Source organism: Parasteatoda tepidariorum, chromosome 4, assembly GCF_043381705.1.
Source record: "Parasteatoda tepidariorum isolate YZ-2023 chromosome 4, CAS_Ptep_4.0, whole genome shotgun sequence".
Taxonomy (NCBI): Eukaryota; Metazoa; Arthropoda; class Arachnida; order Araneae; family Theridiidae; genus Parasteatoda; species Parasteatoda tepidariorum.
Window position 1 is genome coordinate 71,037,657 of NC_092207.1, and position 19,120 is coordinate 71,056,776.

At 31.8% G+C, this 19,120-nt stretch overlaps 1 protein-coding gene across 1 annotated transcript; it reads right to left on the reverse strand.

The window, feature by feature from the left end:
- Positions 1 to 2,027: 2,027 nt before the first annotated feature.
- LOC107440392 (uncharacterized) lies at positions 2,028 to 15,246 on the reverse strand. The gene is made up of 7 exons (XM_016053301.3): positions 14,999 to 15,246; positions 13,236 to 13,400; positions 12,390 to 12,506; positions 8,301 to 8,490; positions 7,361 to 7,479; positions 4,183 to 4,380; positions 2,028 to 2,154 (listed from the first exon to the last, which is right to left on the reverse strand). Exons 2-7 carry the CDS (start codon positions 13,258 to 13,260, stop codon positions 2,123 to 2,125), a joined length of 681 nt encoding a protein of 226 aa, XP_015908787.2. The 5' UTR covers positions 13,261 to 13,400; positions 14,999 to 15,246; the 3' UTR covers positions 2,028 to 2,122.
- Between the last annotated feature and the right edge of the window lie 3,874 nt (positions 15,247 to 19,120).

Sequence of the window (19,120 nt, forward strand, 5' to 3'; positions counted from 1 at the left end):
CAGAAATATTCAAGTGTATATTTTTGAAAAATTATACAGTAGCAATTATTATATTTCAAAGATTTATATAGTTCATTTTAATAATAAAGTATCGTGATTGTGATCACAACGGAGCTATTATGTTTGATGAACCTTTGAGGTAACAAATCTATAACTTAGAGCTGTTTTGAAAGCTATGATTAAATAAGGTTTTGAGCCTGTCGGAAAATTTTTAAAAAAATAATGAAGCATGCAATGTATGAACATCTCGTGTAAATTTTATTTTCATATTAAAAATGTTTAGGACAGAATGAGACTGGCAGTGTTTTTTTTTATATATAACCTTTGTTGAACAGCCGACCCAATTTCGGGTTTACGGCTGCTAATGTTCAACTCCATAGCCTTGTCATATTGAAGACAAGGGAACTTCTGGATCACGTATTGGAATAAATTTGTCTTCATGGAGGACTTTTTGATGGAACTAACCCTAATTTGCTATCCATGGAGAAGAGAACCACCCATGGTTAGCCTGACGACAAGGGTACTCTAACCCTTTCACGTCAGCCCAAGCCGGTTGCGAAATTCATATCGACCAGCCATTGCTCGGATTCGAACCCAGTTCACCTTATTGAAGGTGAACGCTCTATCTCCTGAGCCATCATGTTTGTTTTTTGATGTAATTATACTGGTTTAATAAATTAATATATATTTTTGTCTCTGTTTCCAACTACGCCAGAGCAAAATTTTAAATATATTAATTTATTAAATAATGCAAAAAAAAACTTACAATCTGTCGGTTCTAAAATTTTAATATCAAAATAAAATTATTGATACTGTGTTGCATGATTCATTATTTTTCTTGTTTCCCTAAAAGTCCTGTGTCAAGACTTCTAAGAAAGCAAGGCTGATGGAGCGTTTATTCTATTTATTTCTTGCATGTTCTTTTTGCATTCCCTATCGTCAAATTGTCGTTTGGTGAACGAGTTTTTTTTTTTTTTTTTTTTTTTTTTTTTTTTTTTTTTTTTTTTTTTTTTTTTTTNTTTTTTTTTTTTTTTTTTTTTGCAAAATTCTTTTTCTAGTTCAAATAATGCACAACAAAATTTCACATGCCTCCATCAACCAAAACATTCTCGATATTGGTATAAACAAGATAATTTTAATTATAACTACCCTGTGCATGTTTCAAAAACTTTCAAGCTTATTATTATTCAATAATGATTTAATATATATGTTTCTCAGGGTAAAATTATACCCTGAGAAACATGATTCAATGTATAGTAGGCAGAACTGTATACTAGTTTCAAATTTCATACGTCTTTTTCATTGAAAATGCTTGAATTACATTAAATTTTAATCCTTATAGTTTAAATTAGGTCGCATGCACCTCTCTTCTAACTGAAAAAGCTAATATTGGATATAGGCAACCATACACAAGGGCCTGTGACTGGTGCACGTTTAATCAGTCCGGTTACAAAGTCCTCCATGTTCCCATAACAAATCTTACCTCTGAGATTACTGAATTGAAGATTGATCAGATCAAAATTACAATCTGAGATTGAATGAATGTGTCCACTCTATGAACGGACTGTGACGTATGTGTGGCTGAAGTTGTATTCTTGGCTATGGAATGGCTCCACTGAAAAACAAGAAACGCTCCCTCTGCCTTAAATGCACTTGGTTTCATCTGCCAGGCTTGCTGTCATTGGCAAGTGGCATTAGAAACAACAAGTTAACGTTACGCTGAACACCGAAAACAACGGTAGCCGTTAAGATTTAATAATTTAGTTATAATTTTATTAGCATTCGATAGAAGTTTGCTGCTTCTAGTTTAATTTTAAAAAAATACAATTGAAATAATTAATTGTACAAAATCTATTGTAACTAACAAAGTGATGAGTTCAATTGAAATTTAGAATGTGTTGGTTGTTCTTAACCTTCAAGTTAAAAATTTGTTCTTTAAGTTAATAAATGTTTAATATAAGTTAATAATTGTTTTTACAAAATGTTCGGATTATTGAACCTGAGAAGATAGAGAAACACACACAAAAAAGCTTTGAAATATTTTTATTTAACTAATTCTACGTTTCACAAAAAAATTGGCTTTGGCGCCTCTTAGCATATATTCAAACTTGTGTATAAAATTTTAATCTTCAGGACGGGGCACCAGGTTGAGATCTGAAAAAAATGAGTAGATATTTTGAATTAATTTAATACTTTGTAGTTTCATAAAACAGGGTAGTTCTATAAGCAATAATGAGCTCATTTCATATATATTTTTAGAATATTTACTAGGAGAAAAGTAAAAAATGCTATGCATAATAGTTGTCGAAAATTAATATTTAAGTGATGATAAAACAAACCTTCTGACTAGTCAGAGCAGAGAATAATTATACTTTGACATTCGATTGTCAGAGTTTGATCAGGTTTATGTTTTTTCTCAAATGTAAATTTGGCACCTTAGTGTAAATAATTTTTTTTGTTTACATTAAACCTTGTATACCCATATATATTTTTAATTTATTATACACCCTTAATACAGTATGGAACATACAGTGTGTAGTGATAAATCAAAATTATTTTTAATGTGCACATTCGTAGTTATTGAAAAATTATCCAACCTATATTTTGATTATAAACTAATTTGAAAAATATGTATAGTTATACAAGATGTTACAGCCTTGTATACCCATATATATTTTTAATTTATTATACATCCTTAATGCAGTTTACGCTCTTAAGTTCGATCCCCCTCACTGCGACCTTTCTATTACAATGACCAATACATAGTCTCATTTGCTATTTAATAGACGTAATGTTAATTTTACATTCGTACGGACGTAACATCCGCACTGAGTACCATTCATTCTAATGTTCTTTTGACTCAGATAGGACACCGGTGTCCGCCCCTCCGGCGACTAGCTGATCCGCCTCTTTTAATAAGTGTAATTTCAAGCATTTAGAGATTATAAATCGTACAGTTAAAAATCAAGACAATATGTAAGTACAAACACATATTGTTCAATGGAGAGTGGATTGAATTTTCTTTTATTACAGATTTTTCAGAATTGGCAAAAATGGGTACTATAGTGTGAATTTCTGGCACTTTGGGATTATGTTGTCGACCATTTTCGCTAAACCCGATATTATCGCCTAAAGGGTAGCTGCTGCGCGAATATCCGATAATTTTATAATATTTACTATGTATAATCCTTGACTACAAGAGTTAGTTTTCCTTAGCGTGTTGAAATAGCTACCCGAAAACACTTGGATTTAAACGAATTTATGTGGCTGTGACTGCAGAAGGATTATGACTTGTTTGTTTGTTGACGTTGTCGCTTTAAAAGCTATCAAGAATTTTTGGCCGCCGAAATGATTTATAATAACATATATGGTTAGATTCAAGAATAATGCAATGTGTAATTATAAAAAAAAATAGAGGTTTTTTCTTCGTTTTGGTTCTTTTTATTACTTATTTTTACACTTAATTTTTTTTGTTCTTATTCATTTATTATTATCATTATTATTTGATACATTTAATGTGCTTATAATGTTTATTTTGGAAATTGGTTTTTATTATGATGGCGCCAAAGGATTTGCACATTTTCGAGAGGGTCGTCGGAATAATCCAAAGTACCGAATTCGTTATTAAATTGTTCAGTACAATACAAATCTAGAGCCGTGATGGCTCAGGGGATAGAGCGCTCGCCTCCGAATGAGACGAACCGGGCTCGAATCCCGGCAATGGCTGGTTGATTCGAATTCCGCACCCGGCTTGCATCGACCGTAGAGCTGACGTAAAATATCCTCAGTGGTAAACGGATCATGGGTTAGAGTCCCCTTGCCGTCAGTCTAACCGTGGGAGATTTTCGTGGTTTTCCTCTCCATGTAACTCAAATGCTGGTTATTTCCATCAAAAGTCTTCCACGAAGGTAAAATTTCTCCCAATACTTTATCCAGGAGTTCCGTTGCCTTCTGGATTGGGTTCAAAATTACAAGGATACGGAGTTGAACATTGATAGCCGTAAACTGAAAATTCAGTCGGCTGTTCAACGACGTTTATAAAATAAAATACAAATGCTAAGATTTTAAACCAAACAAATATGCTAATTACCTTAAATATGGGCACAAAAAAATTTTTGCTTTTATACATAGCGAGATGGATTAAATACCTTACTGATCACTCTGTATTTATTATTAACATACCTGTTCCAGGAGATGCACAGAAAGGTAACTTAGGATGCCACTTCCCATCTATGTCACATCGATACTCTTTGGCGGCAATAGCAGGTTTATCTTCATAGTGCTTGCACGATATCTCACAGATTGGACCGTGATCCATATAATGAGATCGGCAAAGCATTTTACCTCCTGGTCCCAAGGAAACTGTACAATCTACAAATGCTGACGAACGAAATAAATATACATGTCACAAAAATTGTTCTATTTTAATCAACTCGAAGTGTTTATAAAGCGAAAGAATGCTTTTGGATCCCAATTCATATCATTTCCATTTTCAAATCGTCTGCACTTATTTATAAACAATTTTAAATTAAAGATTCGAATACTAAGATGGCATCTTAGTGAGCCGAATCATTAGATTAAAATTTACTCAGGATGTTTCGCTTTTTTATTTTTTTACTTTGCTAGTTGTATATTTTTACATTATTCTAAACTATTTTGAACTGTATTTAAGAATATAGCAAAAAAGAGAAGAAAAGAAGTGTGTATTCAATATTCGTCCGATTTACTTGAAAAATTCGTTACCATAATAATATAAGTTTCAAAATAAAGTTTACATAACAAAAGCGCAGGTACTATTCATAAAGTAATTACAATATTTAACAACATGGTGGCAAATTGAGTTTTTCATTCATTAATCAATGTTCATGCTTCCCTGCATGGAGCTTTTGAAACTCGCTCCAAATTTCTGAAACTTTTGAGAAGTTTATGGTTAAGGGTTGTTAATCATTTTACAGTTGGATTTTTGAACTCATAAATTTTACGTGAAGTCATTTTTCTTTATTTAATTATAATTTTTTTCTTAATTTTGAATATTTCTTTCAGAGAATTCAATTACAATAAAAAAAAGTTTAAATCTTAAAGAATAATAAAATTAAAAATAAAGAATAATTTTAACAAACTGAGAGAATATTTCGACTGAAGATGGTTTCATTGTACCGTTTAAAGCGCCAAACAAATTCTCCATTTCAAAATGTAAATTTTTATTTTAATGTAAAGGGACAAAAAATTGTCAGTATATTTTTAGAAAATATATTGTATTAAAATGAAAAGTTTGTTTTCAAAACATTTTATTCCTACAAAAAAAAAATCGTTTTTTCATAACAAAAAGGGAAGATAAGAACTTCTTCACTCTTCTCTTACGATGAAAACCAATAAAGCTTATCAGTTTGTCTTAGAACTGATGGAAATGGGAGCTTTTGGAGAACGCTCCAAAAGCTCCGGGTCAGGGGACTGACCCAATAATTATATAAGACTATCGGAGAAACTTTAGACAACGTTAGCAACGACTCCATTAGCAATGTCTAAGCTGTTAACTTTTAATATGTAGTTATCGAGCTCGCGATCATAAAAAAATGCTATATTTAAGGAAACAGTCTTCTAAATTGGCGAGAACTTCTTTCATCCCATACGCGCATTTAAAGAGTGAAAAAAAACGCGAAAATATTAACCAAAGAAAACCTTACGAAATATATAAAATGCCGATACCTCACAAAAACATATTTTGCAAAAACTTCAGCTATGTAGCTAAAGAATTCTTCCATAACTTTCCTGCCAATTTGCCAGAAGTACCGAACATAGGCTCATTAAAACTTATATCCTTGATATAACTTTTAATGAGCCTATGTTCGGTACTTTCGTAAGGTATCACATACCGATACCTTACAAAAACATATTATGCAAGAACTTCAGCTATATAGCTTCAGAATTCTTTTATAACTTTCCTACCGATTTGCCAAAAGTACCGAACATAGGCTCATTAAAACAAAAATTAAAGGAATTCTTAATTGCGAATAACGATACTGAGAATCCCTTTTAACTTAATTTTTCTCCCTGTATGTCTCACAAAATGAAGTGCCTGCAAATTTTTACACATGGCATACCTGTTAGCCACTTGCATTGTATTTGTATGCATTGTATTTTTGTCTATTCAACTTTATATATTTTGTCCTTTTTATTTCTTTTGTGAGTTTAATATAAATGGCTTTTATTACCATTGATATAGATCACGAGATTCCAAAAAACCGAAATATTTCCTGTCAGTTCATTCTTTTTCTAGTAAATAATAATAAATTGCTTTGCTCTTTTTAAAAAAATTAAAGAAAAATTCAAAATTCATTGCCTCTATCTAGTTACTTTATATGAGTTTCAACATTTCTTTTTATTAAGGTTTATTTACATAAATACATCAATTAATCAAACTGGAGCCATGTTATGAATTGCAGTATCAATCTGATATTATAACGAGCAATATTTTTATAACATTGTATCATTCAAAACAAACTCTGATAATGTACAGTATGGCTATAAAAAGTTAGATCAATATTTGCTTTTAAAGTTTGATCGTAATTCAAATATGTTTGGAAATCTACAATAATATAAATGATGTTATCTTTCTTACACCAAACACCAGTAGAGCTCGAAATTGGCTCGAGATCCCAGATTAACATTTACCGATGGACCAAGATGCAATTGCAAGATTTTAGAGACGAACAATTAAATATAGGCTGAATCAGAATAATTATTCAACGAGGGAGGAGTAATGGTTATAGAATATCAGATGGAATAAATTCTACATAAACAGGATGTCTGAAAAGTATGGTAGCAGTCAACAATCTCTCGAAATACGCTTGAATTTAAAATTTAAAATTGCATGTGTGAAAGGTTCTCAAAAGATGCATTCTATTTAGATCAAACTCTGCCTCAATCAAGCTTGAAAGTTAGTTTAAACAACAGAAACCCTTATTTTTTATTGTAGATTTGGATTATGCAGGGGAAAAAATACTCCAAGTTAGCTATAATTTTTGTATTTTGGTTCACAGATGGCGCTGTCAACATAATATTAAACAGAGTACGAATTGTTTATGGACATATCTCGAGAATTGTATTTTAGATTGAAAAAATATTAATTAATATGTTTGATGTTTTGAAACATGACCTTTAAAAATGATCCCCATTTTCCAATTTCGGCCTGGACCCATGATCGTTTGCCCTGCCTCAGGAAGCAGTAAAGTTTTATTATCATCAAATGCATCTTTTGAAAATAATTCAGACGAGTATTTTTGGAATTTTCATCTGGTGCGTTATTCTCGAGATATTTGACTTTTCCCGTACTTTTCGAACACGCTGTGTTTTTACTTACGTTTGCAACTTTCAAATTTCCTCACCGGCTTCCATCGATCATCCTCGAAAGAACATTTCAAAATCCGTGTAGGGCCTTTTGGAAGAGTGTAGCCGAACATGCAAGTCTGGTTACATATTCTATAAAGATATATAACATTTAAATGAAATCTACTAACACAGGTGTCCCATACTAGGGCTGGGGTAGGTATTATCCTAATCATTCTAGTTCCAAGAAAGAAAATGAGGCCTGTCAGATTATGTTAGCTTTTTCAGACCTCACTGCATTTTTGGAAAATGAGTTCAAGGAATATTTTGCTGAAGTCTCTCATGAGGAGTTAGACTTCGTACAAAATGCATTTAATTTGTATACTGTTAAAGTGATCTTTACAAGATGGGTTTATTGAACTGGAAACGCTTTGTTCTTTTCTCCCCTTGCGCTCAAAATATATATATAATTTTTTTTTTTTNTTTTTTTTTTTTTTTTTTTTTTTTTTTTTTGGAAATTCAGATTTTTATACAAAAATAATGATGTCGTATTTTGTCTGAAATTTAACACATCAAAAATAACAAAAAATAGATTTTTTCCCCAATTTGAAGCTAACTTACATTTACATAGTTTAGCCTAAATTTACCGTTCCAAATATCCACATACACGAGAGACGATGCATAAAAGCCTTGAAGTAAATTAATGATTATGTTCTGAATTGTGTGTGAGTGTGTATTGGAATCTAAAGTACTGCTGGTTTATGGTTCGTTATTTTTTTAATAATAATTGTTATACTACTGTAAGCTAATTTTTCACACAAAAGAATAAAAAATAGTAGTTTAAATACGTTAAATATTCTACAATTAGCGTTACATGAAAATAAACACAAGATAATTTTCTTTAAACATATCTGATGTAAAATTGAATAAAAACACTGGATAACCTAGGCAAAATAGGAGTTATAAAGACTTACATTTGAGATGGGTAGATTTTACAGAATATATCTGAATCATCCGTCAATTTCGGATATCGACAATTCTTCTGTTCTCTCTCTTGACTTCTCTTGAGTCGTAGTGGCTCGTGGGATAGAACCTTCCAATTCCTCAGTGAACGACCAAAACGTGGAACGGAAGTCTCTTCCACTTTCACAACAGTCTTGTTTCCTACGTAGAATATCTCATTAAAATTTAAGTTTTCTACCATATAAATGCTCATTTATCTTTACCTTCCTTTAAACATACAAAAAAATGAATTAAAATTCTGCAATAAGCATTAAAAAGAATCAATTGAAAATTTTTGGATTTGTAAAGGTTGTCCCAAAATCCTCTCCAAAATCCGCGCCCTTTGTACTGTAAATTGTTGTAAACAATAAAAAAAATGGTAAACCAAATCTACAGGAATTAACACGTTTTCATTTTAATTGGGCACTCTTCCGTACGAGTGCCTACTAATTGCGAGTACTTTGATTAGAATTGGCCACTCAGTTTAACGCTATGTTTATTATTATTATTATTATTAATTTTGAAAAAAATAGCACGAAGGCAAATCATTCTTAGTGGGTCGTGGTGGCTCAGGGGATAGAACATTCGCCTTCCAATGAAGTGAACCGTATTCAAATCCTAGCGATGGCTAGTCGATTATTATATTGGGGGTTAGTTCAATCAAAAAATCCTTCACGAAGGTAAATATCTCTCAATACTTAACGAGTTGCCTTGTCTTCTGTATTGGGTTCAAAGCTACGGAGTTGAACTTTAGTAGTTTTTTTTTTCAATGCCCTTTCTATTGACACTTGTCATTCAGGTATCAGTAGGGCAGATTTGTTGGTCACGCTTTCAGTGGCACCATATTACATTAGTAGTCGTAAACCCAAAATTAAGTCTGCTGTTCAACGGCAGTTATAAAATAAAATAAAATACTCTTAAGTGTGTCTTAATAGTACTTTGTAAGTAACGAAAGAAGTTTATCGTCGTTGAAACTATAATAGTGTTCAAGATTTTGTTTTTTCTCAGAAATTTAAATTCGCATAATTTTGTAACATCTGTATTAAACGCTTAGCTTTTCTTCTACATCATGTTAGCATATTAAGCATTTTCAACACTGAAATAACTAGGCGAAAGATGTTTGTAAGTTTGATGTCACAAAGGCCAGATGCCGCTGTGCTGCGCAAATTAAAATCGAGAAAACTCACGAGGACACAAAATGAAAAAAGAATTTAAACTAGTGTCTGAAGGGGAAGAAATGAAAAATTACAACACCAACATAAAATAAGATATCATTTAAAAAAAAGATATACATGAAATCAAAATAAAAAAAGAGGTGAGCAAGAAAAAGATTGAAAGACCATTCAAGCACCTAGGGAACGTGGAACCAGTAATTATTTAAATCTAAGCCACTTGAAGTATAATAAGTAAAAAAGTAATAGAAAATTAATCTAATCATAGAGCATAAACTAAATACCTAATTACAAATAATACTCAATAGATATTACATTCAACGAATTTTAAATAACAGTTTGTAACAAAAATCATTNCTCGTCTTCTGGATTGGTTTCAAAGCTACGGAGTTGAACATTAGTGGTTTTTTTTTCAATGCCCACCCGATTGACACTCGTCATTCAGGTATCAGTAGGGCAGATTTGTTGGCCACTCTTTCAGTGGCACCATATTACATTAGTAGTCGCAAACTCAAAATTAAGTCTGCTGTTCAACGACGGTTATAAAATAAAATAAAATACTTTTAAGTATGTCTCAATAGTACTTTGTAAATAATGAAAGAATATGCCTCGTTGTTGCAACTATAATAGTGTTCAAGATTTTGTTTCCTCTCAGAAATTATAAATTCACATAATTTTGTAACATTTGAATTAAACGCTTAGCTTTTTTTCCAAATAGGAAAACATTTTACACATTATGTTAGCATGTTAGGCATTTTCAACTCTGAACTAACTAGGCGAAGGATGTTTGTATGTTTGATGACACAAAAGTCAGATGCGGTTGTGCTGCGCAAATTGAAATCGAGAAAACTCACGATGACACAAAATGAAGAAAAAAAATTGAAACTGGTATCTGAAGGGGGAAAAAATGAAAAATAACAACACAATAAAATAAGATAACATGAAAAAAAAGATATACATGAAATCAAAATAAAAAAAGAGGTGAGCAAGAAAAAGATTGAAAGACAATTCAAGCACCTAGGGAACGTGGAACCCGTAATTATTTAAATCTAAGCCACTTGAAGTATAATAAGTAAAAAAGTAATAGAAAATTAATCTAATCATAGAGCATAAACTAAATACCTAATTACAAATAATACTCAATAGATATTACATTCAACGAATTTTAAATAACAGTTTGTAACAAAAATCATTATAATTATACTTATAATATATAATCACTAATATTGTTTTATATATACTAATACTAATTACAAATATAATTCAACAAATGTTAACTACTCAGAAGCCAAAAGTTAATAATGCTCAACAAATACTAAAATTACTAAAGTAGTAATATAAGTAAAAATAGTTCATTATCCAACAAATACTATTTATAAATATTACTAAAAAAGTACTATTTATTAATAATACTAAACAAATACTAGTTACTTATATTGTTCCACAAACACTTAAACATTAATTTTATTCAACAAATACTAACGTTATTCAACAAATACTAACGTAATTCAACAAATACTAAATATTACTAAATTAATACTAATACTTATTATATTGGGAGTGCAAATTAGTTCGGTCCGTTTTTAAGAGATGGTTTGAATGTTTCATAGAGATAGCTGGTTTCGGTGGTTTCAGAGAGGTTAAACATCTGTCAATAATATTCAGTTTATATCGCTTTGAGTTTCATACAAAAACCNCAAATACTAGTTACTTATATTGTTCTACAAACACTTAAACATTAATATTATTCAACAAATACTAACGTTATTCAGCAAATACTAACGTAATTCAACAAATACTAAATATTACTAAATTAATACTGTACTTATTATATTGGGAGTGCAAATTAGTTCGGTCCGTTTTTAAGAGATGGCTCTGCTGTTATGAATGTTTCATAGAGATAGCTGGTTTCGGTGGTTTCAGAGAGGTTAAACATCTGTCAATAATATTCAGTTTATATCGCTTTGAGTTTCTTACAAAAACCGTTTTTTACTTTGTTGAATATGTCAAATTTTGTGGTAACTAAGCACCATTTAAGGGAGGTTTTATGTTTCTGCTTAAATTGGAAGAAAAGTGCAACTGGAGCGCATCGATTGCTTGTAGAAATTTATGGTGACAATGCTCCAATTGATAAATCATGTAGGGAATGATTTCGACGTTTCAGGAATGGTGAATAGTGTTGTATACTATGAGCTGCTACAACCTGGTGATTCCATGGGTGATCGTTATAGGCAACAATTGATTCGTTTGAGCCGTGCATTACGAGAAAAACGGCCAGAATGCGAGCAAAGACATGACAAAGTTATTCTGCTTAATAACGGTCGGCAAGATGTCGTAAAAAATTATTTGGAAACGCTCAAGTGGGATATTTTACCGCACCCACTGTATTCGCTGGACATTGCTCCTTCTGATTACTGGTTGTTCCTACGTATAAAGCATGATTTAGCAGGTCACCAGTTCACTTCTTTCGCAGAAATCGAAAACTGGCTCCTAACTTGTATCACCTCAAAAGACGAGACATTTCTTCGATATGGAATTCGAAAATTGCCTGAGAGGTGGGAAAAAGTAGTAGCCAGTGATGAACAATACTTTGACTAATCTGTCCATTCATTTTGTTCTGCAATAAATGCATTTTTGATCGCAAGAAAACTGACCGAACTAATTTGTACTCCAATATAACAAGTATAAAGTACTATCATTACTCAACAAGAACTAATTCTTGACCTATTACTCAAAAAATACTTAATACTAACACTATTGTAAATTATACAAATTTTTTTCGAACACGTTTTTTTCCAGAGAAATGTTGTATAGACCGTTTTAAAATCACTGATACATTATTCATTTAATTCTTCATCAGTAGGTAAATTATAAAAGAAATATTGTTACCTTCAATCCCAGTTACAGTTTTAATTGGTGGAATGAATCTCACTGTTCTAATTAATACTTCATTTGCCCCATTGTTAGCAATTTTAGCCGAAGTTACAGAGACAAAAAGAACAAAACCTGGAAAAGAAATTTTTATAACTGAATGTCTCGAACTATACAAAGAAAAAATATTTCAACAATAAAAGAATATACACCGACGAGCCATTACATTATGACCACCCTGCTAATAACACGAAGGACCACCTTAAGCCCTCAAAACTGCTATCACCCACCGTGGCATTGATTCCACAAGGTGCTGATAGGTAGTCTGAGGTATCTGGTACCAAGCGCTCATCAACTGGTCCTGCAATTCCCTCACATCGCGAGGGGGTAGCGTGGTAGCACGAATTTGGTTTTCCAAGTAGGACTACAAATATTCTATTGGATTAAGGTCAAGTGAATTTGGGGGCCAAGACATGACTTGAAAGTCACTGGAATGTCCCTCGAACCAATCCATGACGATTCGATCCTTATGACATGGTGCATTATCCTGTTGGTAAACACCATCCCCCGTAGGAAAAACTGTTGCCATGAATGGGTGAACCTGGTCTGCAACTATGTTTAAGTAACTTTCAGGGATTGTTCTATGAGGATTATGGGTCCTAATGTGCCCCATGAAAACATTGTTCCTGGGCGAGAAACCATGAAAACCTGGGCGAGCCCATTGTTATAGATGGAGGGTGGTCATAGTGTAATGGCTCTTCGGTATATATATATATGTATATTTGTTATATTTACTTAGTAGCCACATTATTTCTATAAAACAAAAATATTACAGATATCATTGAAACAATTTGTTATACTTACAAATAGTATTAATAATAATTCTCATCGTTAAATAATTCCTAAGTAACACACTCTTCAATGTCTTACTAAAAACCAGCCGATATCTTAGAATATATATTTCGCAACTCAATGCAGTTCCACTCCTTAAAAAGGTCCTTCTGTGGTACACCTAAAGAACTAGGATTCCTAAAAAGAAAAAACTAGTTATAAAATACGTTATTATTTTATAACTCATAATTTTATAACTAGATCTTTACAGTTTACATTAGCTTTCTAATGCCCAAGTCGCTATTCTTCAATAATATAACTCTATTTAAAAGAAGAAAATGGTAAATGCGGTCATTACTGTTTTAGAAACTTTTCGCCGCTAACGATTGTTAGTGATCTTATAACGCAAAAACTAACGAAAAAGTATAAAATCTATCTCAATTTTATTTTATTTAATAACCGGTGCTGAACAGCCGACTCACGTCTGAGTTAAAACCTATCAATGTTCAATTCTGTAACATAGTTCTTTTGAACCCAATCCAGAAGACAAGGCAGCTCCTAAATCAAGCATTGGGACAAACCGGCCATCGTGGAGAACTTTTTTAATGAAACTACCCAGCAATAAATTCTACATGGAGAGGACAAACTCGAAAACCTCCCACGGTTAGTCAAGTGACGAGAGGATTTTAACCCATGACCAGTCTACTACTGAGAATATTTTATTTCAGCACTGTGAGTAGTGCGAGCCGGGGGCAGAACTCGTATCGACCAGTCAACGTTGTGATTCGAACTTGACTTACCTCATTGCGAGACGAGCGCTCTCTCCCTTGAGCCTAGTAATTTGCAGCCCTGTAATTTTGAACCCAATCCAGAAGACGTTGAAGTTCCTAAATCAAGCATTGGGTTAAATTTGCCTTCGTGGAGGACTTTTTGATGGAACTAACCCGCACTTGAGTTACATGGAGAGGAAAACCACGAACACGTCCCAAGATTAGCCAGTTGGCAAAGAGATTTTGACCCATGATCAGTCTACCACTAAGGATATAATTATAAGAAAAATAATGAAGCATGCAATGCAGTATCATGAACATCACGTGTAAGTTTTATTTTCATATTAAAAGTTTTTAGGACAGAATGAGACTGACAGTGCTTTCTTTTATAACCTTTGTTGAATATCCGACCTAATTTCGGGTTTACCGCTACTAATGTTTAACTTCATAGCCTTGTAATTTTGAACCCAATCCTGAAGACAAGGGAACTTCTGGATCAAGTATTGGAATTAATTTGCCTTCATGGAGGAACCGATTAACCTTATCCGGAGGCAAGTGCTCTATCCCCTAAGCCCCCACAACTCACGTGATACCATTGATTAAATTCGAAAGAAATAATACTTACTAGTTTATATTCTCAAAAAAAAAATTTATTTTTAGAACCGCCTAAAAAAAAATTCGTAATAGTTTATTGTAAAATTACATCAAATACGTGTAAAATTTTAAATGTAGCACTTTTTAGTTTAAAAAAAAAAAACTCGTTGTTTCTTACTCTTTATAAAAGTATTACATTAAGCTGTAAAATGATTGTAACACGAAAAAAATTTATTCAATTTTAAAAATTAATTTTAATTAATGTACTTCGCAAACTTTTTTTATCGAAAGAAGGTTGACTGAATGGAATAAAAAAGGAAGATGAATGAATACAGTAATTAAATTCTTATATTATTATGAAATTACACGAATAACCAGAAAAAATAAATAATTTATCAAATTATCATAAGATGAAAACTGATCAGTTCTTACCTTATAGAAGATCAAAAATTGAGCTAAAACGTTTTTGGCTCCACGAAACAAAAGAGTTCTGATTTATCAAGAGTAAATTATACAATTATTCTGAATAACTTAATTTTCATTAAATAGTCTGATATCCTTTGGACATTTTTTAAATAAATTATTCAAAACGTACTTTGAGCACGTAAAATAATATTTATTTTACTAATTTAAAAGGATTTACAGATTTTACTACGAACAAAAAAATTTGAAAACTCGCAACAGTAGAAATCAGACTGGTTATAACTCGAACTATTCATTTACGGATACAATAAATACTATTTCGAAGAAATAATAAATATTTTTCAAGATTTGTTGCGAAATTTCGTTGTGTTTGATTTTTTCCTGATATTTTTTTTTCATTCAATTTTTCTTAGCAAAAAATCATACAATTCAAAAGCCCGATTTAACGGAATTCCCAGGCTCCAAACATTTTGTTAGTTCAATAGGCTGTAATTCGTAATACCAGTTGCTAAAAATAAAAATTTCTGCACCTATCTTATACAACAACCTACTTCAAGATAGTCATACAAATATAGAAGAAGTAAAGTGTTGGCCGTTTATGAATTTTTTCTCATAAGTAACTTTCTATAATAAATTTCTGCAGAGCGAATGGCATCATTGAGGATTAACTATTTTTTAAAATTGCAAATTGAAGATGTTCGGAACATTGATAAATAAATAAAAGAATTTTTCCTTTAGCTAAAGAGGTTAAAAGACCAATAAATTTAACTACTTCAAAAAAAGGAAAGTATTCGTTACATCGAGTTCATTTTTATTCATTAAGTACATATTCATTATATATTTTTCTCAAAGCAGTGGTGGCTCAGGGGATAGAGCGTTTGCCTTCCAATGAGATGCACCGGGTTTGAATCCCAGCGATGACTGGTCGATACGACTTCCGCACCCAGCTCGCACCGACCACAGTGCTGACGTAAAATATCCTCAGTGGTAGGCGGCGGATCATGGGTTAGAGTCCCCTTGCCGTCAAACTAAACGTGGGAGGTTTTCTGGGCTTTCCTCACCATGTAACGAAAATGCGGTTTAGTTCCATCAAAAAAGTCCTCCGAGAAGGCAAAATTTCTCCCAATACTTGATCCAGGAGTTCCATTGTCTTTCGGACTGGGTTCAAAATTAGAAGGCTAGGGGGTTGAACATTAGTAGTCTTAAACCCAAAATTGGGTCGGCTGTTCAACAAGGGTTACAAAATATATTTTTTTGCCTACATTTAAATAAGTGGTAAATCAAAATTAATTAGTTTATTCGGTAAATATGGGTTCGTTAAATTGGGGCGGGCATTCAATAGAGTATTTGCAATTCTCTTTTGAATTGTGGAAGGTGGAATTAAACAAAAAAAATCGTTTTCTGTGACACAGTTACCTCCTTGGGTAAGATGACTTAGTGACTTCCAATTGGTTAAATAAACTGGCACGTAATAGTTCTTACATGTATTCACACACATTTTTCGAAACAATTAAAAAAAAATTGTTTTTCAATATCAAAGTTTTTTCTTGTGCCAAAAACAAATGAATTGCAAAATAAGAGCTTGTTATTATTAATTATATTTTTATTATCATTAAAACTGAAAATATTAATAATTTTATTTTCATTAATTACAGTATTATTAATTACTAGGGTGCCCTACCCTCTGTTCCGCTTCGCTCACCGACCCCCACGATTGTTCAATTTTTATTTTTATTTTATTCATTTATTTATTTAGTTTGCTTCTTGATGCGTGGTTGCATTTAATCTAAACACTATTCAATTGGACAATCCCAAAATGTTATATTGTATTAATATAGAATTGGTTTTTTATATTTTATTCCCGTTTCGATTGGGACAAAATTTGAACTTAATCATTTTCCTCAGTTGTCATGGAAATTTTATATTCATATATATATTTTTGCCTTTTTTTTTATTCCTATTGAATTTTTTATTGCTTTAAAAACTTATTAAATGACCTTCTCCTAAAGGATTACTCATTTGTAGTTTAAAAGTTAATTTCTACAGTTTCCTGCAACTTTTTATTTATTATTTAATTTTATTTGTTGACTAATCGGAGCTTAAAATAATAGTATACATAATTTATTTACTGTTTAATAATTATAAATTGGTTAATAAATTTAGATACTGATTTGAATGTGTTAACCATAAAATGTTGCGCAATAAGGTAATATCACAGAATTACATAGGCCCTGGGTGCTGGACTCACGTTTGTGAGAAAGAGATTTCGAATCCAGTTGCTGAAGTTTCCCCGTGTAGTAAATGGTGACTTGTGCACTTTAAATCAGTCGAGTTACAAAGTCCTCCATGTTCCCATACGAAATTATACTTCTGGGGGTAATGAAGTGGAGATTGATCGTTCTCTGGTTTAGGTCAAAATTACGATATGTAGATGAATGAATGGATGCATGAGTGAATGTGTCCTTTAAAACGAGCTGTGACGTATGTGCGTGGCAGAAATAGAATTCTTGCTAATAAATAACGCCACTGGAAAACAAGAACCATCGCACCCCCTTGCCTTAATGTCCTACGACAACATCAGGATTACATTAGAATAAAGAATCTCCGCTTTAGTTTTGAGCCTTCTATTCGGGATTACATTTTCGGAATAATATCTGAGAATTCTTTTAAAAAAAAAGAGGATAAAAAAATATTACAGGTAACATGCATTTAAATGCATTAAATTTATGACTAAAAAATGATGACATGTTATGACATGTTAATGCATTTAATTTATGACTAAAAAAATATTTTGCATGCAAACAGTACCTTTGTAACTTATATTATAGTTTTATTCTGAAAACCACCAAAAATTCTGGATTCTTCATATGAGAGAAGTTGATTATGTGATTTTCTGGCCAATAAGAATGCGCTGACAACCATTATAAAGGTTGCCCTAAACATAAAAGTTACCATGACTCAGAAGAAGAAAAAAAAATTTTAAAGTAAAGATTTTTATAATATTTTAGCTTTCATTATACTCAAAATGAGAATATTAAATCACCTAAAGAAAATACCTAGTTACCTAAAATAATAATGCCGTAATTGGGAACTTGCACTTCAAGAAGAAGAAGATCACAGAAACCCACACATGTAACCTCTGACGTCAGCTCCAGCTGATCGTTTATAAACAAAATGGCGTGTTAAAGTTGAGATAAGTTTCTCCAAGTAAGTTAGAATGTTAATTAACGAGATGTTACTTACATACATCACCGTACAGCACATCGAATTTGTTGAAATATTCTTCATCGTCTACATCTTTCACTTAACTTAGATTTATAATTAGTTTATGCATTTTATTGTAACAGTGACATATTTTTGTTTTGTGTACCTGGCAATTTCGATGCATAATTACGCGTTAAATATTCAGTATAAAGGGAAATCCTTGTGAAAAAATCTTAGTGAAAGAATATAGAATGCGTCATTTAAGAGAATTGATATTTGATGGGCTTGGTTTGTTCGAAATAGAGTGGAAAGGACAGTTGCTAACGTAAACAAATGCCATGTTTTAACAACAAGTCAGAATCAAGGTACCCTAAGTACTTCACTTGCAGCGCAAGTATGTATTAGAAATGAGGTTTAAAAAAATTAAACAAGGGCACCAAAAGATGCACAGTAAATTACGCAGATTAATTCAATCAAATTACCTTGATTATCACGATCAATGTGCAAAGAAAAAAATAAACGGACCATCCTGAATAACTTTTGATCTAATGATCGGATCTTCACGTTTTAGGGACTGAATCATAATGGTTTAAAGATGGGATTTCAAATATGTCAATTAATCAGTGCATACGATATTTTAAGTTACGAAATGAGAGACAAAAACGTACTTTCTCTGAAAAAAAATACCTTTTTTTTTTCTTCGACTGATTCGGTTATCTGACACCCAAAATATAGGGTGCGGAAAGCTGAGAAATAGTTTGGTCAGGAGAGCAGTCGAAAATTTTAACCCTTTAATGTTAATTATACTTACGTGTATTTCATCATACCTCGCGAGTTTTTTAAGCGAACAGAAGATTTTCTTGCATGTAAAATTCGTTTTTTTTTTTTTTTAAATAATTCCACAGGAAAAAATCATTTTTAATAATT

Excerpts from the sequence above, each read along its gene's own strand:
- LOC107440392 (XM_016053301.3), bottom strand. The coding sequence starts at position 13,260 with ATGAGAATTATTATTAATACTATTT. Across the intron at positions 12,507-13,235 it reads AATTATTATTAATACTATTT|GTTTTGTTCTTTTTGTCTCT; the intron begins GTAAGTATAACA and ends TTTCTTTTCCAG. Across the intron at positions 2,155-4,182 it reads CTGTGCATCTCCTGGAACAG|ATCTCAACCTGGTGCCCCGT; the intron begins GTATGTTAATAA and ends CATTTTTTTCAG.